The sequence below is a fragment of the Athene cunicularia genome, assembly GCF_003259725.1.
Source record: "Athene cunicularia isolate RWA chromosome 4 unlocalized genomic scaffold, athCun1 chr4_part3, whole genome shotgun sequence".
Classification (NCBI taxonomy): Eukaryota; Metazoa; Chordata; class Aves; order Strigiformes; family Strigidae; genus Athene; species Athene cunicularia.
Window position 1 is genome coordinate 319,436 of NW_020799100.1, and position 25,514 is coordinate 344,949.

General features: G+C 50.8%; 1 protein-coding gene across 6 annotated transcripts in view; it reads left to right on the forward strand.

Moving 5' to 3' along the window:
* Positions 1 to 1,315: 1,315 nt before the first annotated feature.
* Positions 1,316 to 25,514, forward strand: part of DRP2 (dystrophin related protein 2) — a 30,005-nt gene continuing 5,806 nt past the window's right edge. For 3 of the 6 annotated variants that reach the window (XM_026848272.1, XM_026848271.1, XM_026848277.1), the window contains exons 1-17: positions 1,316 to 1,652; positions 9,798 to 9,951; positions 14,409 to 14,542; positions 15,369 to 15,525; positions 16,669 to 16,789; positions 17,297 to 17,565; positions 18,052 to 18,198; positions 18,705 to 18,783; positions 19,971 to 20,031; positions 20,434 to 20,495; positions 20,764 to 20,838; positions 22,827 to 23,028; positions 23,225 to 23,310; positions 24,003 to 24,160; positions 24,293 to 24,459; positions 24,776 to 24,887; positions 25,258 to 25,394. In XM_026848272.1, coding sequence (XP_026704073.1) covers positions 9,844 to 9,951; positions 14,409 to 14,542; positions 15,369 to 15,525; positions 16,669 to 16,789; positions 17,297 to 17,565; positions 18,052 to 18,198; positions 18,705 to 18,783; positions 19,971 to 20,031; positions 20,434 to 20,495; positions 20,764 to 20,838; positions 22,827 to 23,028; positions 23,225 to 23,310; positions 24,003 to 24,160; positions 24,293 to 24,459; positions 24,776 to 24,887; positions 25,258 to 25,394 — 2,075 coding nt within the window. In that variant the 5' untranslated portion in view covers positions 1,316 to 1,652; positions 9,798 to 9,843. Of the gene's footprint in view, positions 1,653 to 9,797; positions 9,952 to 12,329; positions 12,490 to 14,408; positions 14,543 to 15,368; positions 15,526 to 16,668; positions 16,790 to 17,296; positions 17,566 to 18,051; positions 18,199 to 18,704; positions 18,784 to 19,970; positions 20,032 to 20,433; positions 20,496 to 20,763; positions 20,839 to 22,826; positions 23,029 to 23,224; positions 23,311 to 24,002; positions 24,161 to 24,292; positions 24,460 to 24,775; positions 24,888 to 25,257; positions 25,395 to 25,514 lie in introns of those variants that run through there. The other 3 variants (XM_026848276.1, XM_026848273.1, XM_026848275.1) reach the window with 3 other exon arrangements.

A 25,514-nucleotide genomic window follows, 5' to 3' on the forward strand; every position in this document is an offset into this window, starting at 1 on the left:
TGGAGCCTTCTCTTCTCCAGCTGAAACCCCCCAACTCTCTCAGCATGTCCTCACAGGGGGGTGCTCCAGCCCCCCGAGCATCTTCATGGCCTCCTTTGGCCCTGCTCGAGCAGGTCCGTGTCCTTCTGACATTGGTGCCCCCAGAGCTGGACACAGCACTGCAGGGGGGGGTCTCACAAGAGCAGAGCAAAGGGGGAGAATCCTCTCCCTGTACCCGCTGGCCACACTGCTCTGGGTGCAGCCCAGGACACGGTTGATAGTTTGACAGTTGTGTTTTCCATTGCTGGAAGAGAGGTGTCTTGGCCAGAAATTATTTTCAGAAATGTAGTGGAATTGTGAAGCTGTTATTACATATCTATTCTCTGGGTTTGAATGAACCAAATACACCTCAAAATGCAGATTCAGCTGTCCTACTGTTTGTGAGCAATAAATGTATGAAAATGGGCAACGGCAGTGGCATTTCTGTAGAATGTGACTATGAGTAGAAAGTTAACATCTTTAGTCTGTCAGCTCTGGGAAAAGAAGGGCTAAGGCTCATTAAAGTTTGTTCTGACGAAGGCCAAGATGATCATGTTTCCCAAGTTTTAATTTTCCCAGGGAGAGGCCAAGACAACCTGTGGCTAAAGCATGGGACTGGGATCAGATTTGAATCTTCTTTCTGACCAAGACATGTAATATGGGAATAACATCTTGAGCATTTTGAAATCTTTGGGTGGAATGATCTGAAGAACTGCAAACTGTTATGTGTGGACTGAAATCCCAGCTCCAGGTCTGCTTGTGTCCTCAGCCAAGTTAGGAGCTCAAACCCTTCTGTTACTCATGAGCTGAGACAAAATACCCTGACATTTAAAAAAACATAGATCAGGATTGTTTCCCAACTTGGAGAATTGGTTCTTCCTTTACTTATTTTCATTAGAAAAGAAAATTAGGAAACATACCTGAAATTAAGTGATTATCCTATTTTTGCTCCTTAACTTTAATTTTAAAATGGGCTATTTTTAAGTTATTAAATCTTGTGCCAGACACCCAAATTGCGGTTAAGAAAGGAGGTGAATGTGTCTGGCATTTTCCAGCACATGCATGGCCATATCTAACCTAAAATGAGAGCAGCAAGTGTTGAAAGGCAGTGGGGAGATGTCGGCAAGCAGTGGGAAGCGTGTCTGAGCCCAGCAGCCTGTGTCGGGTCTCCAGAGGTCAGACCACAACACCTTTTGTGCATTTGTATTTCCCCCCCCTCCCTTTTTTTTCTCCCTCTACATGTGTATTTTGTCTCCTCCTCCTGTGTGTGTGTCTGTCTTTGCATCTCCATTCTTATCCCTCCCCTCCTCCAGACTAATCGCTGACCAAGGAGATCTCCAAAGGGCTGAGCACTTTGTGGGATCGTCCTTGTCCCTCCTTGTTTGCCGAGTCAAGGGTATCTCTTTGCAGGCTTGGAGAGATGCTGTTACTCCTGGTGATGTGATTGCATAGCAACACAGCAGCGCTGGGTGGTGGAGGAGGAGAGGCCGGCAGCGTGCGACAGCAGCGCTCAGCCTCAGCATGCATCCCTGTCACAGGGACTCCTTTGCTGATTCACAGAGGCAGACCCAGTCCCTGCTCCCGAAGCCTGGCGACCGCTGCCCCTCATCTCTCGGACCTGGTGGACCTGGAAGGTAGGCCATGACAAAATTTGTTTGCCTATTGGATCCTGGCTTGGCTGGAAAAGGGGAAAATATTGACTATGGGTTAACCTCAGAAATACTCTCTTTGGCGGGTGTGTGTGTATCCATTCACAGTAACGCTGTCCATGTACATGCGGGTGAGGAAACTTGCAGAGAAGAAAAGTGTGTCGGGGGGACACGGTGGGAGCAAGAGAGGTGGTCAAGACTGTTTTCACAAGGGAGAGGCTGGAGCCAGTAATATGTATTCCTAAGGCAAACAATAGTAGCCAGCATCCCGATTTCACCAGCTTTGATTCTTTGCACGCTGAAGGCTTATTCACCCTGGCAGTGTTTTCACCTGAGCTGAAGGACTGCTCGGAGCAGGGTGTGTGGTGGCCTTCTATCATCCTCCTGGGAGGATTAAACAGCAGGGCAAGGCAGAAACCCAAGTATTTCTCGCATAGTAACCTGGGATCAGACTCTAGTCCCAGCTCTGCCCTCTTCATTCACTGCCTTACCCAGTCCAGTCTTGCCCCTTTTTGTGTCTGCCCTCCCCTCCCCCAGCTTCTCTCCAATCCCTTTCACTCGTTCCTCCTCCTCCTCTCTCGAGGCCTTATATTGCCACCGCTGGCCTTCCCTTTGCTGCGGGCAGCCCGAGCACTGCCCGCAGGAGACACAGGACCTTTTCTGCTCCCCAGGGCTCAGCACTCTGCCTGGGTCTCCACAGCAGCTAGGGCAGCTTGGGCACTGGTTCACCAAGGTTTAGTGCAACTTTGCACAACAGATTATTACCAGTCCTCAGTCCAGCCCATTCCCTTCAGCTTCCCCTCTGACATGGCGCTGCAGGCATAGGGTCTGCTGGAGGAACTACCAGCACCGTATTCACAGGGGCTCGATGCTCAGATTGCCTGTGTACAGTGACAGGGCTGTGGAGCAATCACTGCCACTTTTAAACCCTGCGCTGTCTGTGTGAGAAACCAATGTTTGTTTGGGTTTTGGTTGTTGCTGTTGAAAAAAAAATATCTATAGTCAAATCTTTGTCAATCTGTCTTTTACCTGTGCCTTAATCCAAGGTCCTTCACACCTTCTTTCTGGCTGCTGCTCACCAACCTCTCTGGAGCTCTGAGAGTTCTTGCTTGGTTAGTCCCTTTAATGGCCTTTCTTGTCTGACCACAGTGCTCATACAGCAGCACACTGTGCAAAGTCCCAGCTACAAGGCTCAGTCGCGTCGGGAGGGTTTCTGTTTTTCTGGCAGCTGTGTGTAGCGCGTGTGCCTGCCGTGGCTCTGGTGCCATCTCGCATCCTCCCCTGCCAGTTCCCCATGCTGAAAGCTGCTTTCTCTGCTGCTGCAGGAATTGGCCAGGCAGGGCTCTGGTGACAACAACCGTGTGATGGCACTCTGCAAAGGAACCAGACTATAGACGTGCGATTTCAAACTATCTTGTTTAGCAGCACTGTGCCCAGGAATGTGGGTGCCTGGAATTCTGGACCAGAAAGGCGTTGGAGTGGGTGTTGTGATGCTGTGTTCAGGTCCTTTTTGTTAATTGAAGAAATTAAGATGAGGACTATCTCTCTCTGGGTTAACCTGAGATAGGTCAATCCTACTCCCTAAATTGGCCAGGACTGTAACCATGAATGGGGTTGCTCATGTTGGAGTGACTCTTTTCAAAGCTAAAGAAAGTGAGATAGAGAAGGGATATTAAATGAATGCATTCAAAAAAACGTCCTGAGTTCTGGAGACATCTGGTGAATTTCTGATTGTAATACTATTTTGAGAAATATATTCAAGGCCTCCACTTTAGGCTGGATACCTAAAAGCAGAAAAGATGAATTCTAAATCTCATGAAACAAGACATACTGAAAGAAAAAAATCAGACTTCAAAAAGCCCTCATTTTCATAGGTGTATTGAGATGAAACTGAGCTTTTCAGAATTGAGCCAAAATAGCTCCATCCCATTTTCCTTTGCTGTTTCCCTTCGCATAAGAATAAGGTTGCTCTGATACATCTCAAGAAAGGAGAGGAAATGTGACTTTGTGGCACACAGCCTGCTTATAAAACACATGGTCTCAGAAGGCCAGAGAAACCCCTGCTTTGACTGGGAGTTTATTATAATGACAAGCTTGTTGAGGGCAAGGCAGAATATTCAGTACAGAGAAATAGATTTTAGTTTGACACTGAGAATGAAAAACAAAGTGTCAAGGAAGCCAAAAGTTAGCACAGCGTTACCCTGGTTGTTGCTGGTGGTGGGTGTGCTCTTTCCACTGTTGCTGATCCCTTACAATAATGGGTGCCAATGGGTGATGTGCTTTTCACAATGCAGCAAGACTGTTTCCTGCCTCTAACAGCAGGGAAGGGAAAGCTCAAGTTTTTAGAGGAGATAGGAAAATAGAAGACTCGGGATTTTTAGTTGGTTTAAATAAGCTGGTTTCAGGGCTGGTTGCAGGATACAAGTGAGTCTGAAGAATTGGGTTCAGTTTTATGGTTGGTGTGACCTTTTGGTCACTAGACAAATTATTGCCCCCCCACTGTCCCATTTGGGAGGTTGGAGGATATTTACTTCTTCCCCTGCTCCTTTTGCCTGTCAGGTCTATCAGACAGCAACTTCTCTGTGTCCAGCACAGTGGGGCTGTGTGTTCACAGCTGGGTCCTCAAGGTGCTTAGGTAATTATTTGTAGTACTTGTCTAATCAAAGGAGGAGGAGGAGGAGAAGAGATGGGCAGAATTCCTAGGCAAAGGGAGTTTTTGAGAGAGCAGCTTAAAACCCAGCTGGGAGTCTGAAAAGGCATATGAAAGAAATTTAGATTTCAATCTTCCTAAATAAATTCCCATAAGGTTGTTTTTGTTGGGTTTTTGTGTTGGTTTTTGTTTTTTTTTTTTTTAAGCAGAGAGAGAAGCAGAGTTCTGCATGACCATGTTGTGGACATGCAGCCACACTCACCTGGTTAGCTGGGGACATCATCGTCCCAGTTTCCTGGTGCAAGACTAACCAGTGACATTTTTCAGCTTCAGTTTCTGTGTGCATGTGTTGTTCTGCTTGGGAAAATGGAGAGGGAGTGAGCCAACAGAAAAGATGCTGCTTCTTTATTAGGACCTGTGGCACCTATTTATCTGTTGAATTAAAATCACATTTTGGTTGTGAGCTCGGAGTCAAAGTGGCCGTTTAAGAGTGCAGATTAGATGTGAGAGTGCTCCACTTCATCCACCCTCAGTGAGTAAGGCATCTTCTCTGCTATTTGCTCACTACCAGATACAATCTCTGCTGTATGTTACTACTTAAGGACAGCTCCTTAATTGAAGGACCCTTCATTCTAATTAATGAAGGGGACCTGGTACTTAGGTGGAAGTGCAGTGTGAAGCTCAGCTGCAGCTTTGGTATCTGGGGTTTTTTAGCCCTTGTATGATGGGGTTGTAAATGCCTGCTCATGTGGAAGATGGTAAAGATGGAAGCAAAGGGCCTGTGCTCTAAGAGTGAGTTTTGTTGTATGTATGCTTGGTCCCAGTGGGGTAAAGACTCCTCTTCCTTCTCTCTCACCAAACCATGACCTAGTGGGGTCTTGGGAATTAGGTCTGCTGGCCCTCGATCTCAGGCTTAAACTATTTACTTACACATGCAGAAAACAATTTTTGTGGGAAGAGGATGTGTTATTGCACCGTCAAGGGAGTCCTGCTGTCTGCCAGCTTGGGAATGCTCCCTTTGTTAGCATCTACATGGGAGCTGAACTTTGAAATATCCACAGGCCTCCCACCTTTCCCCTCAAAGGACACTGATCATGCTGAGCTAAAATGTTATTACTTCTCTTGTACAGTAAGTTAAACAACAACAAAGTCATTAACATTTCCAGCAGCAGGGAACGTGTTTGTGTTTCCATTCCCCTCATGGGATAAAGGCTGAGCTGCCTTGCTTCGAAATGTTGCCATATTTTTTCCTTATAGGCCAAGATCTGAAGTGGAAAGTTTTAGCCTGGAAAGAATGTTTTGGAGGAGATTAGCAATTCAAAGCAGAAGCCTTGTGATTGAGAGACCTCTTGACCTGTGTTGTCTTTGCTGCTGTTATATGTGGTAGAGACCCAGAAATTCAAAAGCTGACATCAAACTCTAGCTTCAGTGGCAGGTCCCTAATCCTGAGGGTTACCTTTAGCGATGCAGGTCAGCTCCAGTAAGAATTCCCTTGATGTCTGAGAGAGTTTGGATCTGGATTTGTATCAGGAGGATTTTAAACGAATGCAGAAAAATTATAGAAATACACTGTGCAGTGTGTGCACTGGTGTCATCTTACTGTTGGCTGGGATGGAAAAGAGATGCTGCAGGAGACAGGCCATAGCCTGTGTTCCTGAGCACTGCCTCTGGCTGGCCAGTGCTGCTGTTGCATGGGTCTGTAAGTAGAAAGAGTGCAGAGATCACTGAGCAAAGTTGTGTGGTGGAACTGAAACAGAACTGGTTGAGCAAAGGCTGTTCCAGCTGCCTATGTCAGATGGCCTGGAAAACAGTGAAGTGAGGCAGGCTTGCCAGTGCTGAATTTGTAATAGGTACAGGGCATGTAGAAAGAGGAAAAAGGCAACTGCTTTGTTTTGAATACACCCTAATGCCCAAGCATTCAACTGTTGAAATGGACCATCAAGATTTTTGGCTTTCTTATTTTTCAACTAGAGGATTATCATGGTCTCCAACCAGGCTAAACAGTTGTGGCTTGGCTGCTAACGTGTTTGGAAGATGTAACAACACTGTGAAACATCTAATGTTTTATTTCTTAAGATGTGCTAGAACAGGGGTGATTTTTGGGTGCTTTTCATGTGGGAGGATGCAAAGCACTATCATGTAACAAGGTTGTACCTGATCCTTCTGAGGAAGGGTCTCACCACCTTTGGGCTTGGAGTGGGGACCTCCAGCAAAGACCAGGTGAGGCACACCAGTGGGAAGGGTTTCACTCCTTGTCCTATCCACTGTATGAGTGCAGTGCCCCAGTGCCTGCTCTGTGGTGACTGTAAGACTGCTGCTTGCAATGTTCTCCTATGGGTATTCTCACCTGCTTCTGTATGTGGGCCTTGATGATTTTCCTTCCTGCACAGAAATATGCCCAGGGGATCAACCTTACTTTAAACCTGGTTGAACTGCCTGACCACATTGCCTCCTCATCCTCCAAAGGAGAATTTTTCAAGGAGAGGCTTGTAGTAGGCTGTGGGAATTACAGTTTTAGTTGCCAACACTTAAATCTTTCTTGATTGATGGTGTCCCTTGACTGTAGTACGCCAGGTCTCCAGGACCAACCTAGAGCAGAGTGTAGAGAGTGAATGCTGCTATGCAAGAGGCAAAGTGGATCACTCATTCAATTCTTGGCAGGTGTAGGCAGCAGGCAATAGATACTTATCCAGGAAGCATCCACAGAACACCTACTCCACATGCTGCAGTGCCTAGACACAGTGCTGTACAGAAGCACTGAAGTAAAAGTGCAAGAGTTGGAGCTATTTTGTGTGCCGGAGCAGAGCAGATCAAGAGCATTCTGCTTGCCTGGTTCCTGTAATAGCAGGGAATTTGGCAAGGGACCATATGTAGCTGTCAGTTTGTTTGCAGTCGTGCCTCACTCTCCCAGTGAATGTGCTCCTTTGTGCTGGCTGCCATGCAGCTGAGCTATTTCCACATTATCTTGGTTCTCCACATCTGGGCTTTGTCTTTGCTATTGCAGAGTGGCAAAGAGCAGCTGAGCCACTGCCTTCAAATCTGAGTCAGCAAGATATTGCACAGGACATGCTTGAGGTAGTGGTTTTTGCTGCCACTTCGCTTTCCAGCTTGGTCTTGCTCTTTGCTGCCTCAGAAACCTTTTAGTTTCCTTGTGCCATGGCTTTGTGTCCTGATGGACCTTGTTGTCGCTGACGGAGTTCAGGAGCCCAGCACTCTGGAGGTGAGGCAAGGGCTGTTCTTATTTCCATAACTCTGGCAGAGAGCATGGAGACCAACCATGTCCTATGCATGGACACCCATATGACATGGTTTACCCATCTCTGTCTCCAGAACCACACCTGCCCTGCGCATGGAGACTTATCCTTGACCAAAATGCAATAAGATCAGAGCTAGTGACCTTCCCAGTATTGCTCCTCCTGTTCCACAGTGCTGGAGGGAGTAACAAGATACCAGGCTGTGCTGGGAGAATTGGGAATGCAGGGCACCTGTGTGTGATGTTGGAGGGGCTGGCTGAACCCTGGCCAGCACCATCACTGCAGTCACCTGGAACTGCACCGCAGAGGAACTGAGCCCTCGAGAGGGCAGCTGCAAGGAGATGTCACTGAACCTCATTGGCAAAAGCCATGGATTTCCCAGTCATGCAGTAGGGCTCAATGGCATTCCTCTGACGGAGGCTTTGAGGCTAAATAACTTTTCATGCCCTGAGAATTGTACCTTGGCTAGATTGACCCTCATTTAGAAGTCATTTACAGGATCAGGGACAGCTGAGACCCCACATAGCACAAGTGTTGGAGGAATATGATGAGTTGTTACCTGCTGTCAAAGACAGAAATCATCCACTGTACCCTTGGGGTTGCATGAAGTGAATTTGCCCCAAGAGGCTGGGAGGCTTTGAAGATCCTGCTATTTATAAATATTAATGTGTCCTGATAACCCTGTCTGCATGGGGAAAGGTGTGGGGCAAGGCTGCTGCAACGCCCAGGCTGCAATGTTCATTTGTGAAAATGGGCAGGGGGGGTAGAGGACAGGACCTCGGATTGCTGGCATGTTGGAGAACTCAACACAGGCTGTTCTGCTGGAGGAGGAGAGAATTATGGCTGTAGAAATTGCTAAGGGATTAAAAAAGTCACAACAGGATAAGCTGTTCTCTTAATGTGTGTAATGGAGAGGGAAGAGGCAGTGAAAGCTCAGGCAGGGGAGTGAGGGATGTGAAAGCGTGAGCAATGGGCAGTGTGTGCCAGGGCCTGGGGGCTTTCTCCTTGCCCAGCTCTGCAGTGTGATTGCTGGCTGTGCAGGACACTCTGCTTGCTCCTGCCCTGCCAGTACCAAGCAGGAGGTTTCTCAGGTGGCCCAGGTGAGCTGGGTGTGGAGGAGACAACAGCCTCCTTCCAGCCACATTGCTCCATCCGTACCTTGGAATCAGCCCCATCTCCACTTGGGCAGGAGGTCTGGCTGCTGGAGCCAGGGGATAGTTCCTTTCTAAAAGCAGGAAAGCTGTTACCAAGTTAGGCCGTGGGTTGGGCAGGAGACAGCCGGGTCTCTCAGAACTGCCTCTTGACCTGCCACATGCAGTATTCACCCTTGATGTGCTTGATGTGCAAAGCCCTGTGTAGCATTCACAGCTTTTTTTTTTTTTTACATTAGGTCTACATCCTGCTGTGAACATGTTGGTGCTCAGCTCTTTTTATGATGCTACCACTGACCAAATATAGAGTTGTGTGATTATGCTTCAGTTTTATAAACTTGCCAGATTCAGGTAAATATTACTTTGCACCTTTTTCTCTGGACTCTATTTTCTTGTGGCGTTCTTTAAAGCCAAGATGATGCTGGCAATGGGATAAATCACTAATTTAGCTTATTCAGAGTCCAAACAACAACAAAAGCAGCACTGTGACCAGAGGTGGTGTTTTAGATCTGTAGAACAAACAAGGGGCCACTGCTAACTGACCTTATGGGTCATGCAGTTTTAAAAACAGAATAAAAAAGGGAATCTTATAACTCATCATGAGTAAAAACTCATAAAAAGGTAGCTGATAGTGCAGGATGCATGTATGGAAGACTGAGGCTGTAATTTTCCTTCTGAACATAAAAGAAGAAAATATGTTTGAAAATATTTTTTATGGGGATATGTCTATTATATCTAAACATAAGTGGTCATGACAGCGAGATTCCCTCTTCCCTTAAACCCTAGGCATCTCATGTAGTTAAGAAACCCAACCCTTTATAATAATCCACAGATTATGTTGTATTTTTCACACCAACACAGGGTATCATTAGAACAAACTGTATAACTAGATGCAAAAAAAGAGGTGCATGTTTAGATGAAAAAAGATTTCAACATTAGTACAACTGTATTAAAAATAAAACCATCTCTTTAGCCTTCAGCCTTTTGTGAAGGCAGCGCACTAGGTAGCTGGGAAGGGGGTCAGCCCCATGAGGGAGGTGCAAGCTGACCCGGAGACTCTCATTCTGCTTTTCAGGTGCTTGTGCCCAGAGCTGTCTCCATCCCCATGAACATTGGTTCTGATGCAGCCCTTGGTGATGCAGGAATGGCCCTATGTCCTCCCGCGATGTCCTGAGTGGCACATCACAGAGCAGGTGCAGCACAGCAACACTGCCCACTCACTGTCTCAGGTAAGAGCTGGGTCCAAGACCCTTTCTCAGGGAAGCTTTTTGCAGCAGTTGCAAAGGTCTGTGGAGCAAACTGGGACTTCTGTTCTTGGTGGCAGGGGAAGATGTTAGCTCAGGCTCCCCATCAGTTTGCATTTAATGAGACTCTTAGCTCTCCTCAAGCGTTTTGGCTGCAAAGTGTTTCTCAAAGTAGAGCAAGAGAGACAACCTGCAGAGCTGGATTTCAAGCTTCCTTCAAAATAAAGAGCAAGATGCCACTGTTAACAGCTCTTGTGTATTTGGTTTGGTTTACTTTTTTTCTTGGAAACGTGGAAGAATGTCAGCTTTTGCTGAAAATACAGGTTTCTAACCTTCCTGGTTGCAGAGAAGATCTTGGAAATAAGCCCCTGGCAAATGCTGTAAGGAGAGGAGGAGACTGACCTCTTTCTAGTCTAGCTCTCTTGAGGAACAGAGAGTGGGTGCTCACACTGTTGGTCTCCCTCCTCCTTCCTGGAGGATCTCTGAGCCAGCAGGCCAGGCTCCAAAGCTGGGCAGAGAGGTGAAGTTCTCTGGGATCGCCAGGCAAATGGCAGGGCAGAGTGGAGAACAGAGCAGAGGAGTGTTGGGGGCTGTTTGCAAAGCTGCCTGTTCTCTGCACGGAGCTGTCGTCACAAGCCGGCTTAGCACCTTGTCCTGGGTCACCCAGGACAGCAAGGCTGGGGACATGCTGCCTCAGCTCTGCTAGAGCATGGCTTCCCTCTTGCTGCCTGTAGCTGTTGGCCTTAGGTTACCTCTCACTTGACAAGAGACTGATGGATGGTGCTATGTTTTTTATTGGACACTGGCAGTGCTGTTCCCAGGACGAATCAGGTCCTTGGCTCTGCCTATTTTTTCTTCCATCATGCTTCAAATATGAAGAGAAAAGGCTGAGCCTGGGGTTCCTCCCTGCTGTGACTTGCCATCAGTGTGGACCCATCCTGCCCCAGAGAGCTGGGGTCTGCAGGAGGAAGGCAGAGCTGTCTCTGGAGAGGCTCCAACACGCAATGATGAGGCTTGCAGCTGGGGCAGGCTCTTGGTAGCTGAGTCATGACTTAATGATCCTGGAGTGGCTGTTAAGTAGCTGCTACCAGGCCAGTGCATGGGTGGTTAATGAACACCCCAGCAAATGAAGTGAGAAGGGAGATGAGCAGGCATATGCCCTCCTGAGCTGCCTGAGCAGTTCAAGACTCTGTAAGGGTGCCAGAGCCCTGTGGGGTTTGCTGGGGGAGGGGAGCTGGGGCAGGATGCTCTGTGGGACCCACCGCCACCAAGCTGAAAGATGGCACATGAGGAGGGTGCAAACACCCTCAGCTCAAGTCATATCCACCACAGGTTTCCCCAGTCCCTGCCTGAGCCTGGCTTTCTGCTGTGTGGCCATCAGTGTGCTGGGTGCCATGCACCAGCTGGCTGCTGGCTCCTGCAGTGTTAAGGACAGCCTGTCTCCTTCAGAGGGTCTGTTGTGCCCTCCTTCCCACAGGTGTAGGTATTGCCACCTAGGAAAAAGACTTCCTCTCATGTCCTTGCTGGTTCTGAAAGCTCCTGGCAGGCTGCAGACAACCCATCTTTAGTTGTGTCTGGCCTTGCTGAATCCCCTCCTCCAGTCTGAGAGCTATTCCTGCATCTGTTGGGCCTAGGGGGTGGTGGGCAGAGGAAGCTGCCCATGCTAGTCCCCGAGGGACAGACAGCAGCAGTCAGATGTGCAGGCAGGGAAGGAGGGGAAGAGGAGAGATACAGGGAGCTTTTCATTCCCTCCCTGTAGGTGGAGGAGAGCATGGAAACAATGCTGGGCGGCAGAACTGTGGGGGGCACCAGGAGCCAGCCCAGAGCCTTCTGGCAAAAACAAACTATTTTCACCCAGTCCAGGCGGGCAGGAACATCTGTGCTGGCACCCAGTGCTTGGCTGGGGCACGTGGAGGGCAAGGAGGGCATCTTTAGCTTCTTGGGGGTTAGGTCTCAAGGACCTGACTATTTACCTTCCAGGTAGCCAATGCTTGCTGGGACCATTCCCTGGGTAAATCTCTTCACTGTCTAACACCTGGCTGCCCTGCATGTGCTCCAGCCTCTGAAGGAAAGGTCTCTGCTGGTCACCTCATCCCCATCACTTTTGCCATGCCCTCTCAGAGGATCTTCCCCAGTGCCTGGACCAATCCCTCTGCGGACATCCAGCTTCCTGCAAGGGGCTTTCCTATGCTGGGGTGCCCTGCAGCAGGCAGATCTCTGCCCAATTTCTGTTTTGTGGGCAGCCACGATGTCACCACTGGGGTTAAGGCAGGTTGGAGGCTGCTGGAATGCCACTGGACAAAGCTGGGATTGAGGCACTGCCGCCCCCCTCCAGATTCCTGGGGGGTCAGTGCTCCGGGTGCCCCGCTCTGCAAAGCACACAGCACTTGCCTGCTTCCCTGCCGGGTGCTGCCTGGTGGCACCCGGAGGGGTGGGAGGCGATGCCTGCTCCTCCAGTGGAGCTGAGCGGCCCTGCGACAGATCTGTGGCTAAACACAGGTACATGCGCCGGCCAGAGTCTGCGTGAGTGTTCTGCGCTTGAAAATAAAGATGTTCAAGGGTGGGGGGCAGTGTAGATCCAGGCTCTGCTGCTGGGGCTCTGGGGAAGGGATGCTTAGGGGGTGCTTAGGAAAAGAGCTGCTCTTTCCCTCTGCTCACTGCAGGGGTGTTGCCCTAGGGGAGCAGATGTTCAGCACTTGGCCCTTGCTCAGCCATTGTCACTGCCTCATCTACTGGGCATGGTCTGTGAGTTACAGCCTTGGTGGGCTTTTAACTTCTTAAACAAGGCTGAGAGGACTGTCGTCTGCTGAGATGTTCTGCAGTTACAGTGGCACCCAGGTAGAGCTAATTCCCCTCCCTTGGGATAGAGGGGAGGGCTGGTGTGTTCCCTGGCAGCACTGCAGTGATAACCTACTGCAGTGTCATGAGGATGTGCACATGTGAAGTATAGATTTTTCTACATGCAAGCTACAGTTTTAGCTTGAGTGGTTTATTATTCATGGCCCCGAGATTCCTGTGAACTCTGTGATGGTTTTCTCTGTTTTCTTGATGCTCCTGAAGTGGCAGGATGGGGAGGTAGAGAACAGCCTAGTGTTAGATGTTTTTAGGTGAAGTAAATTTAGCACCAGTCTCAGCGATCATTTGATTTCTCTCTGAAAACTGGTGTGGAGAGTGTGGTGTTTTAGCTGTTCAGCCAAATTCCTTGTCTGGTGGTTTTCTTGTGTCTGTTGTTCTCCTTGGCTTGTCTGGATCTGTCCCCTGGACACCTCCAGGACTACTTGGACAGGACAAATGACAAGTTCTTGGAACATTCCCCTCAGAATAGCTGCTGCTTTCCTCCAGAGGCAGCTGCTCTTCTCTGGCAAAGGTGTGCTGTATATGCTGTTTAGAAAGTGCTAATGCAGTTAATTATGGTTGATTAATCACCTGGGGATAATCATCACAAATGAGCTCTAATATCAAAGTAACATTAGATTGAAGTGCTGCAATTTCCCCAACAAAACGCATCAACATCTCACTGGTGGAAACGCAGTGTGTCCGTGTGTTTTGCACAACAAACTGTTTTTTGGAGGGGAAATCCCCTTTCACTCACTGAGTCCTATGTGAGATGCTTTTTGTCATGCTGGTGAGCTGCTGTCGCTAGCAAATGCGATGATGTCTTTGCTGCCATCACAAGCGGGAGCATGATATGGTGCTAAAGGCTTAGGGGAGGATTGCTTCCCCCATCCACCAAGGATTTGTGGTCCAGCAATCAGCACCCAGTTTTCAGGCTGAGTGACGTGGTACAAAGTGTGCTTCCTTTGTGTGCCTGAGTTAGGCTTTGATGTCATGTGCTCCACAGCCTTTTAGAGCATCCTTCCCACCACTGCTTGTTCAGGAGAGGTGTGGAGGAGAAGCAGCATCTCAAATTTGCTGTGCAAGCAGGGAATATCCATGTGCTTCTGTAGAGGAGCAGGTGGCAGCTCCCAGTATTGGGATGGTGTAAAGGAGCTTGGCAGGTCCCCTTGGTCCCTAGGAACAACAGGTCTTATGGTTCTTTTGCCATCTTAAAGCACAGCAGCCCTGTATGGTGTAGAAAAAAATATCACCGTTAGCCCTGCAGGGGCCACACAAGGGTCAGCTCTCATTCAATACCTAACAGTGAGATAAGTTAATTGCTGATAATGAAGTAGTGCAGAGATCCTGCAGAACAGGAGCTGTTCAGTAAGCCCTTCCTTCAGTCTTTGCTTCTACTGCTGCTGGAGCTGGCACTGCATCCTTCCTCCAGACATGGCCATCGGCTTCCCTGGAGCTGCTAACAGAACCCTCTGGGAGCAGGGCAGCTCCTTTTCGAGTTGAAAAGCCAGGCAGAGTCAGGACAGAGATGGGTAGGTGTCCACAGGCAAGTGCCATAAGCAGTGAGCAGTGACTTCCGGATGCAGCATGGTTCTGTTTCTGCCTAGGTTGAAGCCTCGCAGGATGGTGCAGGACCTTCCTGTGTAATCCCCCGGGCTCCAAGCAGCGCTGCTGGGCTCCAGGCCCCTCTGGAGATGAATCTTTGCTGGAACGAGATCAAAAAGAAATCCCACAGCCTTCGGTAAGAGTCCCTGCCTGGAGCAAGCTCCAAGGTTGACCTGGCCTTCCAGCCTTGCCTGTTGCATGTGCTCGTCAGAAAGTTTTTGAACTTGTTCACTTGATGAGCCACACAAATTCACTGTGTGGTTGGCTCGGTTTTCCTCTTGTCCACAGACCTCTGAGCCTTTTCTTGCTATACAAAAGCATTCCCTCCATTTCCACTCATCCCCTCCTCTTCCTCCCTTCCTTCACTCCTGCTTGCTTTCTGCTGCTTTCTCCATCCTCTGGTGCTGCTGTCTCTGCAGCTTGACTCTTAATGCCCCACAGCCTTGCCGCCACCCCCTCTGTGCTTTTCTTTTTGCTGGGAGCCCTCTTCACCATGTGGGGGGAACATGCCTTCCAGATTGTCAGAGGATTAATCTCCCCATCCAGCATGACAGAGAGCTTAACTGGGGCATGTTAATTGTCTCCTGCCTTAATGCAAGGCTTCTGGAAGCTGCCCAGTTGTGTAAATGATGAACCAAGACCACTGCGCTACCCAGAGCACAGCCCTGACCCACAGGCAAATGCAGAGAGACACTGTCCTCTGCTCCGGGCTCCAGGGTGATGAATAACTTCAGTTTCCTCTCCCCAAGACCTCTGTGCTTCTCCCCACCTGGCTGTGAAGCACCTGTGCTGGGTGAAGGTTGTGCACAGCCTGTGCTGAGGGGTGCTGCAGTCACTGGTGGGGTCCTGCAGGTGTCTGGGGGTCACCATCCCAGCCATGCTGCTGTGCCTCCCCTCCCCAGACAACCTGCTCCTGTCCTGTCTGTCTGACTACTATCCTGCTGTCCCCTCTCTTCTGCCAGGGCTCGGCTGGAGGCCTTTTCTGACCACAGTGGAAAACTGCAGGTGCCTCTCCAGGAGATCATAGACTGGCTCGGGCAGAAGGATGAGGAGCTCTCGGCACAGCTGCCCCTGCAGGGGGATGTCCTCCTGGTGCAACAGGAAAAGGAGACGCATGCGGTATGTTCCCTCCTACCTTCCCTGCTGCTCTTCACTGCTGAGATGAGCTGCAGGTGGGCAGCCCTGCCTGGGACCCCTGCCTCATGCCACTGCTCATGCCCACAGCCTGTGAGTGCACGTCCTTGCCTTCCTCCATTTTGGTTTCCTGTGGAAAGGCAGAGCCCCACCAAATACCATGTGAGAGGTGGAGCCCACCTGGTTATAGACAACTGATCTGCATTACAGCCTCAAGTCATCTGCAGGTGCTGCAGCTGGTAGTGGGCCCTGTCACTTCTAGTTTCCTCCTGATGTTCTACTTATGCAACAGAGGGAATTGCCTCTCACTGGCCTCTACTTTTGGGATCCCCTCTTGAGGAGGTTGGTTGGTCTAAAGGTGACCCAGTGGTCAGGACATGAGTGATTCCTGCAGTAGCACATTATCATTGTATCTGAAACTGGGGTAAAGCTACACAGACCGGAGTTTTCTGCTTCCCTGAGCAGAGCATTTCCTTCTTGCTGGCAGTGGATATTGGGCTTTAGTTGTTTTTACTTTGAAAACAAAACTAAACTGTTGCTTGTTGTTATCTCTCATCCTGGCTGGAATTAGCCACTTCCCTGGCACACAAATAGACAACCCATCAGACAGCACCAGTGGGAGGATGCAGCTGGAGGGGAAGGAGAGGGCATCCTAAACCAGCCTGCCTCTGAAGTCTGCCCTGGCAGATGTGCTGCTTTGGGGCATCCTGCTGCTCCCCTCCTTGCTCCTTCAGCAGCTGGACTTGTTGTTGGAAGCTGCTGGAAGGACTGTTTGCATGACCATGCTCTCACTGCATGAGTGAGGAGCATCTCCAAGCATTGCCTGCAAAAGCACCATCAATAAAGCAGCTTCTCTTGCACAGCCCTAGCCCAACTCACCCTTCTGGACTCATTGTTTTGCCTCCCCCCTCCAGCAAAGCTGCACGCTGGACCTCTACAGGAGCCACCTTCTTGCAGGTGGTCATTCCTTCCCTGAACCGCAAAAATATTTCTCTGTTAACTTTTCTCTGTCTCCAGTGAGGTTTGGGCCCTGGAGTGAATAAATGACTGCAGCCCTTAGCGGAGGTGCAGCAGTGCCATGATTCTTCAGCTCAGCCTGCTGTCTCATCTCTCTGCTCTGCTCTCCAGGCTTTCATGGAAGAAGTGAAGTCTCGGGGGCCATACATTTACTCTGTCCTGGAGTCAGCACAGGCTTTCCTTTCCCAGCATCCATTTGAGGAATTAGAAGAAACAACTTCGGAGAGCAAAGGTCCGTGGAGCTCCCCTTTCCTAGTTGTCCCATAGCACAGCACAGCTTCTCCTGGGCTGGACCAGAGAGGATGAAGTGGAGGTGGCTGGTGTGGCATAAAGCGGCACGTCTGTGCTCTGCCTCATGCCATCGTGTGCCAGGCTTCCCAGTCCTTGGCCAGAGGTCAGAGCAGCTCTTCTGTCCCAGGTGAAGGCAGAAGCTGCTGGCACAGCCCGTGACGGGGTGCATCTCTCGAGAGAATATCAGATGTGCTCTGGGGTAGGTTTTTAAAGGGCAGCAGGGCTTCTGCCTGGGAGGACAGACAGAGAGCAGAGGTCTATGGGCAGGCTGGATATCTAGAGGAGCTGGTGCAGAGGTAGATACTATTATCACTTGTTTTCCCTCCATCTTTCCAGCTTTCTTTAATTTTTTTTTCCTCCCTTTTCCCTGCCCTCCCTCCATCTCTTGGCCACTCTGGGCTGAGCTCTCATTTTTGCTTTCCGTTTCCCTTCTGCTTTGCCTTTACAGATGTATCTCCCCGACACCGGATCCAAAATATCAGCCGTTTTGTCTGGAAGCAGGCGAATGTGGCCAGCGAGCTGTGGGAGAAACTCACAGCCAGGTGCGTTGACCAGCACCGTCACATCGAACAGACACTGGAGCAGCTGCTAGAGATTAAAGGAGCCATGGAGGAGCTCAGCACCACACTGGACCAGGCTGAAAGTGTGCGTGAAACCTGGGAACCCATTGGGGACCTTTTCATTGACTCCTTGCCAGAACACATCCAATCGACCAAGGTACTTCTGGCTGTGTGAAGGCTCCAGACTTGGCCCCAGAGGTGATGAGATGCTGCTCCTCCTAACTGCTCAGTCCAATGCAGCCTTATTAATTGGTGTCTCAGGGGCCAGGTCCTCCCAATGACAGCCCCACAGCTTTGTGAGGTTGGATTTGGCCTGCAGTGTCCTGAGCAATTGGCTGTGCTGAGCACTTTGTCATGGCACAGACCTTACACAGGTACAGTGTGGCTCAGCACAGATGAGCCATTTTCCACGTCCAACTTCTCAGGAGATCTGAGTAATCTCCAGCCTGGCTCTTTCATTTTTGTTTTGTTTTGTTTTTTTCCCTGCTAAGGTAACCTGTGGGAGGGTTAGTCAGCACTGTCATGCCAGCAACTAGCCCACCTTAACTGGTAGCAGAGAAATCAGATCCAAGTCCTGACCACTTGCCTGCTTCTTTTCCTTCTTCCTTTGCCCTGTGCCTGTTCCCTGGGCTTGGGACTCCAGCTGTTCAAAGAGGAGCTCTCCCCAGTGAAGGATGGGGTGAAAGTAGTCAATGATCTTGCGCACCAGCTTGCCATCTCAGATGTCCACCTGTCCATGGAGAACTCCCGTACCCTGGAGCAGATCAACATGCGCTGGAAGCAGCTGCAGGTGGGAAGGAGTCAGGACCAAGCACTGCAAATAAACCACGAGTGGGAGGATGCTGGGGAAGGGCTGTCACTGATAAGCCTCAAAGATGATAATGTAAGGCTTGGCATAGCAGGGATGGTATAGCTGGTGTTCGTGGAGAAGAGAGCATCAGTTCAGTGTGAGGAAAGTGGCTGGTATATCTGTAGAGGTCTTGAGCAGGAAAAGGTAATAAGAGGAACAAAGGATGCTGCCTGAGAAGAATCAGGATCTGGTGGGAGGTTCAGTACCAGCTGTGGCTTTGTTGATGTCTGTGAAAATACAGATACAGGTGAGCTCTAGATGTGGCCTGTGCTGCTTCAGCCTGTGGGAGGAGGTGTAGAGTGCTCAGTTGACTGGGGAATGCAAATACTGAGGAAGGAAGAGGACCTGTGTGTTGGGGCATGTCTGAGTCCATCCACAAGCCTTCCTGAACAAGGCTTCAATCTGAAATGCCTGATGCCACTGTATTCTGCTGTCCCATTCTCCAGGCTTCCATAAATGAACGCCTGAAGCAGCTCCAAGATGCCCACCGCGACTTCGGACCAGGCTCCCAGCACTTCCTTTCCTGTATGTGAGCGGGTCCTCCTGGCTTCCTGCCATGAAGCTACTTCTGGAGAGTGGCTTAGTGTGGGCTTGGCACAGGAGAATGGGGTGCAGACTCCTGTTGCTGAACCCAGAGCCCCCAGAGACAGGCATGCAGCTAAAAAAAAGGTCCAGACCAGTGCCTAGAGCACAGGAACTGGAGCAGGAGGCATCTCCCAGAGTTAGCATTGTGCTACCTCAACTTTGTGGGACCAAGGGTGGAAATGAGTGTGGATCCCCTTCAGAGCACAGAGCTGTGATACTTGCAGCAGCAGGTCCCAGGTGATACTGGGACTGTGCCAGCCTCAGAGACTGGGTGGGCAAGACAACAGATGGCAGAAAAAGAGTCCTCCATATCCTGTGTTAGACATTGGGAGGCCAAAAAAGTGAACGTTAAGGAGGTTTTCATTCACATGGTAAGGAAGAGGGTTGCTGTTCCTACAGAGTTGAGCTGATGGCTCTTAGACCTGCAAAGGATGGGCAGCAGGTTGTGCTCCGGAGTCTGGAATCTGTCCTAAGAAATGCCCTGCAGGGTCTCCAGATGTCAGTGGGGTTTGTTGGCCTGTGTTTCTCTGCAGACCATGTCCTCCTACCTGAAAAGAAGAGCAACTTTTCCATTTGCTGGAATTGATAAGCTGCCTGTGACAAAGGAAAATAGTTGAGGGTCGTAAGAGGGTTCTGTCCTCTAGATAACAAACATAGGGTGGCATGTAACTGATAAGGGATGTGTCCTCATCTTCCTGAGATACTGCAGCTGACGCAGAGAGCGTGAGTAATGGGAACAGCAAATGCTGTGGCTGCCCAAGCCTCGCCATAACAGGCAGTGCTCTGTGTGCGCCCGAATCCTAGCTGCTCTGAGCCCTGCCCACTGGTGACAGCAGCGTTGCCTTGGGCATCATCAAAACCATCAGGAAGTGTCTCTTCCTGACTTCTGAGCTCAGCCAGATTCAGAGCCCCTGCCTCAAGAGAGACAAGGTGCCTCTGACAAGACCAGCAGTCTTGTGTCTCTCTTATGGGCAGAGAGACCTCCTTGCCTGCTCTGACACCCCCGGGTGGTGATTTGGGAAGGCACAGCCTCTTCAGAAGCACCCACCTGCTGGCACAGCCCTGCTGGGCCTTCATCAGAAACAGCCTTTGGTGTTGATCTGACATCTCTGTCTCTCTCCTTGCAGCATCTGTCCAGGTCCCCTGGGAACGAGCCATTTCCCCCAACAAAGTGCCATATTACATCAAGTGAGTGTGTGCATCCTAGCCACAGCCCAGGGTCTTCTCTGGTCCAGCGGGAACAGGAATTGGTGACCAGTTAGCAGCGGGGAGCAGTGAGCAGACTGGTCTGAGCACTGAACTCCAGCGAAGCAGGTCACCCCCAGCCTGGCAGGTCCAGGCTTTCCCTGCCTGCTGAGATGCCCCAGATGAGGGGGAACACTGGCTGGGGGGAGGGTAGGGGACCATCTTCCTGTGGGCATCCTCTGTGCTGCAGTGGCTGAGCAGTGTGCTCACTGGGGTGCAGCAGCCCCAGTGTCTGCAGGCACTGGGGGACTCTCTCCCAGGGCCGGCCGTGTACTTTCTTTAATCTCTCGTGGCAGCTGTTTAGTTCCCAGTCTGACTCTTTCTATCTTTCCTTTTTCCTTCTAGCCACCAGGCCCAGACAACATGCTGGGACCACCCGAAGATGACAGAGTTGTACCAGACACTGGGTAAGGAGGCTGCCACAAAGCCACTTGAGTACATCCACCTTTTTGTAGAGTGGGGTGCTATATGAGATCCCCCCAGCCCACCTGCTCCTCTCTGTGGCACAGAGCTCCCCAAAGCAATGGGGTGTGATGCCCTGCCAGGCTCTGCCTGTCCTCCTCCACTCTGCTTCTGCTGGTGGGGCTTGTGTCTGGGAACTGCAACTGCTGCTTCCTGCCCTGGAGATAAGATGTTGAGCTGCGGTTTTATTCTTCTTTTCCTGTGTTATTGCAGCGGATTTGAACAACATCAAGTTCTCAGCATATCGGACAGCTATGAAACTACGACGGGTGCAAAAAGCCTTGCGATGTGAGTGCAGGAAGTATTTCCCTCCTGCTGGGTCTTCCTCGGTAAAGGCATTAAACTAACACAAGCTTTTATCAGCACATCAAAGGCTGGAGCCCACCAGGGAACAGGTAGCTGAGACAAGAAGTGCTAGGAAGATGAGCCTGTGGCTGGAAATCTGAGCAAATCCACTGGCAAGGTGTCTGTGTCAGCAGAAGAAAGGCAGGCTTAGGGTGGAAACGCTGCAAGGGCAGGCTTTAGTTAAAGGGATCTGAGATCAGAGTGGTCCAGCTCAGAGTTACAAAGCTGTGGTATCAGGCAGGGGCTCACACAGGAGCTCCAAGGGAGCCTGGAGAAGCTGTGGATGTAACAGAGAGCAGCAGCCTCACTGGCAGGAGCAGAGAGGGCTCCAGTACTCAAAGTGAAGGAAGGGAGCCAATAAACCTGACTCCTGTACTGTTGGTAAAACTCCAGTTAAAACAAGGATTAACAGCTAAGTGAATATGATGTGATAGGTGCTCAACACGATGCGTGGCTCCCCAAGGCAACTGCTCCTTGGAAACTGCTGAGGAGTTTCTGGGGCTATCAGTGAGCAGGCAGATGGGAATCTGATAGATGCAGCATCCTCCACTGCTGGAGAGCTTTTGGCAAGGCCTCTCGCCTAAGGCTCTGTCAAAATTAAACAGTGGCAGAATGAGGGAAAACCCCTTCCTGAATTAATTGTTCCCAACAGGGAGGAGATACAGCCAGGTGGTAGTGGGGTCCCAGGCAGACCCGTGCTCCTTGATGTCCTGTGAAAAGCCTTGAGGAAAGCAATCAGTGAGGGTGTCCTAGCTGCAGAGGAATTTAATGACACTGTGGTGACCAGGCTGTCCCATACCCAGGGACATTCAGAGCTGATGTAGTGCAAATGGAGGAAAGGAACAGTTAGCTTTTGCCACCCTGCAAAGATATCCATGCAGCAGAAACAGCTGCAGAAACACCAAACACGGTGAGGAAAAGGGCAGAGGGCAAAACAGAGCCCTTCTGTGTGCTACTTGTGCATCTTTGGTTGTGCATCTCTTGCACTGCTGCCTTCTTCCCAGCCCAGAAAAGATGTAGATGAACATAAATAAATGCTGCTTCTTCAAGATGTACTTAAGAAGGACAAGGAGGCTGCCAGGCAGCTTCCCCCTGATGAGATATTTGGTGGAATGAGTGGCCATGCAGGAAAAAGGCAGTGTGGCATGTCAGAGCCATATGCAGTCATGGGCAGTGTGGACACTTAGGATGAACCAGAGCGATATTCAGTGGCCCATGAATTGGGGGTGGTCCCCACTACAACTCTCAGAAGCTTTGGCAGGAGAAAGGAGGACTTTTTCCATGGAGTGAAATTATATTGTGGAGATGCACATGATCCTCCAGGCACCGAGAACATAAATAGTCTCAGAAATGAAAGAGTTTTAGGAAAGAAAGATTGCTGGCTGCTAAACACAGTAGTGTACACAACCTGTGGCCACAGGAATCTGAAAGTAGGGTAGCCAGGGTAGCTCACGCTCTCCTAGCCCCATTTTAGTTTGTGCCTCGACACCTGCTGCTGGTCAGAGCTGGAGACAGGACTGTTCCACTGCTGGGCAGCTGCTTGTAGGGTTTGTATGGCTGTGTCCCCTCACCTCCCACGCCAGCCCCTCAGGGACCCAACACATGCAGAGGCTGGCTCTGGGTGCCAATGGCTCCCCACAGTGTCTTTCATGGGTAGCATTTTTGTGGCCATGGCTGGCCACAGCAACAGGGAAGGAAGGCCATGCAGAATGGTGGCTCAAGTTGACTATTGGTGGTGATGTGGGTATTTTGGGAGGGGTTTGCGGGTCGGAGAACAACTCTGGAGCTGTGCTCATCCTGTCAGCATCTTCCCCACCACTGTGGGGCTGAGACTGCCCCACATCAGGGCAGGGCTGTGTCTCTCCTCTTGGTTCACACCTCTCCCATTTTCCTCTTTGTTTCTGATCCCTCTGCCTGTGCTGTCTGTGCAGTGGACATGGTGACCTTGGCCACAGCCTTGGAAATCTTCAATGAGCATGATCTGCAGCCCAGCGACCGGGCGATGGATGTGGTAGAGGTCATCCACTGCCTGACTGCCCTCTATGAGAGGCTGGAGGAGGAGCGGGGCATCCTGGTGAATGTGCCGCTCTGCGTGGACATGAGCCTCAACTGGCTGCTGAATGTCTTTGACAGGTACCGGTCCCTTAGTGTCCCCTGAGCTGCGGGGCTGCCATGCTTGGAATGAAACCTCTGTTCTGCTCTTCCAGCTGGCAGTACTGCAAAAAGGCTCCTAGCAAGAGGGCTGCCTGGCGCGGGCTTGCCTTGCTGATCCCCTTACAGAAATAGAACTCCAAACATTTGCAAACCTGTGCAATATCTCGCCTTGCAGTGGCCGCAGTGGGAAGATGAGGGCGCTCTCCTTCAAGACGGGCATTGCATGTCTGTGCGGGACAGAGGTCAAGGAGAAGTTTCAGTGTGAGTCCCCCCGTTTCCCTCCCCAGGGCCAGGTGTGGAGTAACCCAGGAAAAGTGGGAGTGCTTTTGTTTCCTGGCTTAGTCTTTCTTTGCCCAGAAAGAGCAAAGAAACAACTGTCCTGCAGTGACTAATCTGCTTGCATCGCCATCTCTCCCTCCCTCCCCAGGCCTATGCCACTTAAATTGGGAGGCGTTTTTGCAGACTGACTGGTGCTCTGTTGATCTTGCTTGCATGGCACTATAAGGAACAAGAGGCAAACAGGCAACAGTTATCAGCTTCCCAGAAGGAAAAAAAACTGGGGGTGCATGGCTGGGAAATAGGTTTCAGACAAATTAAAAGAAGCCCCTTTCCTCACTGCATTTTAACCATGCTACCCTGCCAGGGGATACAGTGGAGGGGTTAGCATAGGAAGCACCAAGGGGTTAAGTAAAGGGATTGGGCAGATTCATAGAGGACAGAACTGTTGAAGTGATGTATGTAACCTCAGGAAGTCTCAAGAAGACTCTGAACTCTTGGTTACTGGGAGCTGGAAAGATACTGGTAAAGCTTATTTAATCATAGCTCAGCTTTTCCCTCTTGCTTGAGCTCCCTGCTGAAGACAGGTGTCAGGGCCTGTGCTCTGACCACATGCTGCTGCCCCATGCCTGTCCTGCCTTGTCTCTAATGGGGCTGCGTGTCCATCCTGTCAGCAGATCTCTTCAGCCAAGTGGCAAACGCTGGGGGACAGTGTGACCAGCGGCACCTTGGTGTCCTGCTCCACGAGGCCATCCAGGTCCCACGCCAGCTGGGGGAGGTGGCGGCGTTTGGGGGCAGCAATGTGGAGCCCAGCATCCGCAGCTGCTTCCGTTTTGTGAGTAGAGTGCTGTGGCCACTGCCATCCCCTCTGCCAGGCTGGGGAGAGGCTCCCAGAGGTGGAGAGGAGCTTGCACCCCATCGCAGCTGGGTCCCAGCTCTGAGCAGTCCCTTCCTCTCCCCTCCCCAGAGCAACGGGAAGCCTGCCATTGAGGCGTCCCAGTTCCTGGAGTGGGCCAACCTGGAGCCACAGTCCATGGTGTGGCTGGCTGTGCTGCACCGGGTGACCATGGCCGAGCAGGTGAAGCACCATATCAAGTGCTCCGTCTGCCGGCAGTGCCCCATCAAGGGCTTCAGGTAGGTGTTGTGATATGGGACCTTGGCCCCCAAGGGAAGTGCACGATGTCCTGTGGGAGGGAACTGAGTTTGTTCTGTGTTGTGGGGGGAACCCAGAGCTCTGCAACAGCCGTGTTTTGGGCAGATCAGACCAGGTGCCAGCAGAGGGGGAAGGAGCAGGATGATTTTCTGGGGACTTGAGCCATCAGCACTGTGGGCTCAGTAGGGGGCAAAAGCAGCACAGACCACCTGTGTACCCTGCTGAGCTTTTCTTGGGCTCTAAAATGATGTGGTTTTGCTGACTCACTGCCTCCCTATGGTGTCTTGATCTCTCCAGGTATCGGAGCCTGAAGCAGTTCAATGTGGATATCTGCCAAACTTGCTTCCTCACTGGCCGAGCCGGCAAGGGCAACAAGCTGCACTACCCCATCATGGAGTACTACTCCCCGGTATGGGGCAGGGCTGGGCTGGGAGGGTCTCGGCTCAGAGCAGGTCCCCATTGATGGCAGAAGCCTGGAGGTGTTTAGGCTGGTGTATCCCTTGTATGTATTTTTTCCCCTCTACATGCTGGAGGCTGCCTGTGTCCCTGCTATTCTGGGGCTTGTGGGGTGCACGACACCCACCAGTGCCCAGCTTGGCTTGTACCAGGCCTCGTGATAGGCTGACAGAGCTGCTGTGTGCCCTCCTTTGCTTCCTCAGTTGTGTCTGACTCTTCCTCTGTGGAGTGCTCAGCCTGAAAGGACTTATTTCCTGCAGATGCTAACCTGTGGACCCACACTTTTCACTAAGCAGCACCTGGTAATGTTTGTGTCTCTTCAGACCACGTCCAGTGAGAACATGAGAGACTTTGCCACCACACTGAAGAACAAGTTTCGGTCCAAGCAGTACTTCAGCAAGCACCCACAGAGAGGTTACCTGCCCGTCCAGTCTGTACTTGAGGCTGACTTCTCCGAGACGTGAGTTGACAGTGCTCTGGGCTGTGTCTTTTGACCCTGTCTGATATGTGGGTTTCATGCATGGAAACAGCATCTCAGCTGCAAGACAGGGCTCCCGTGGGAGGGCTGGGGGGGGTGGGG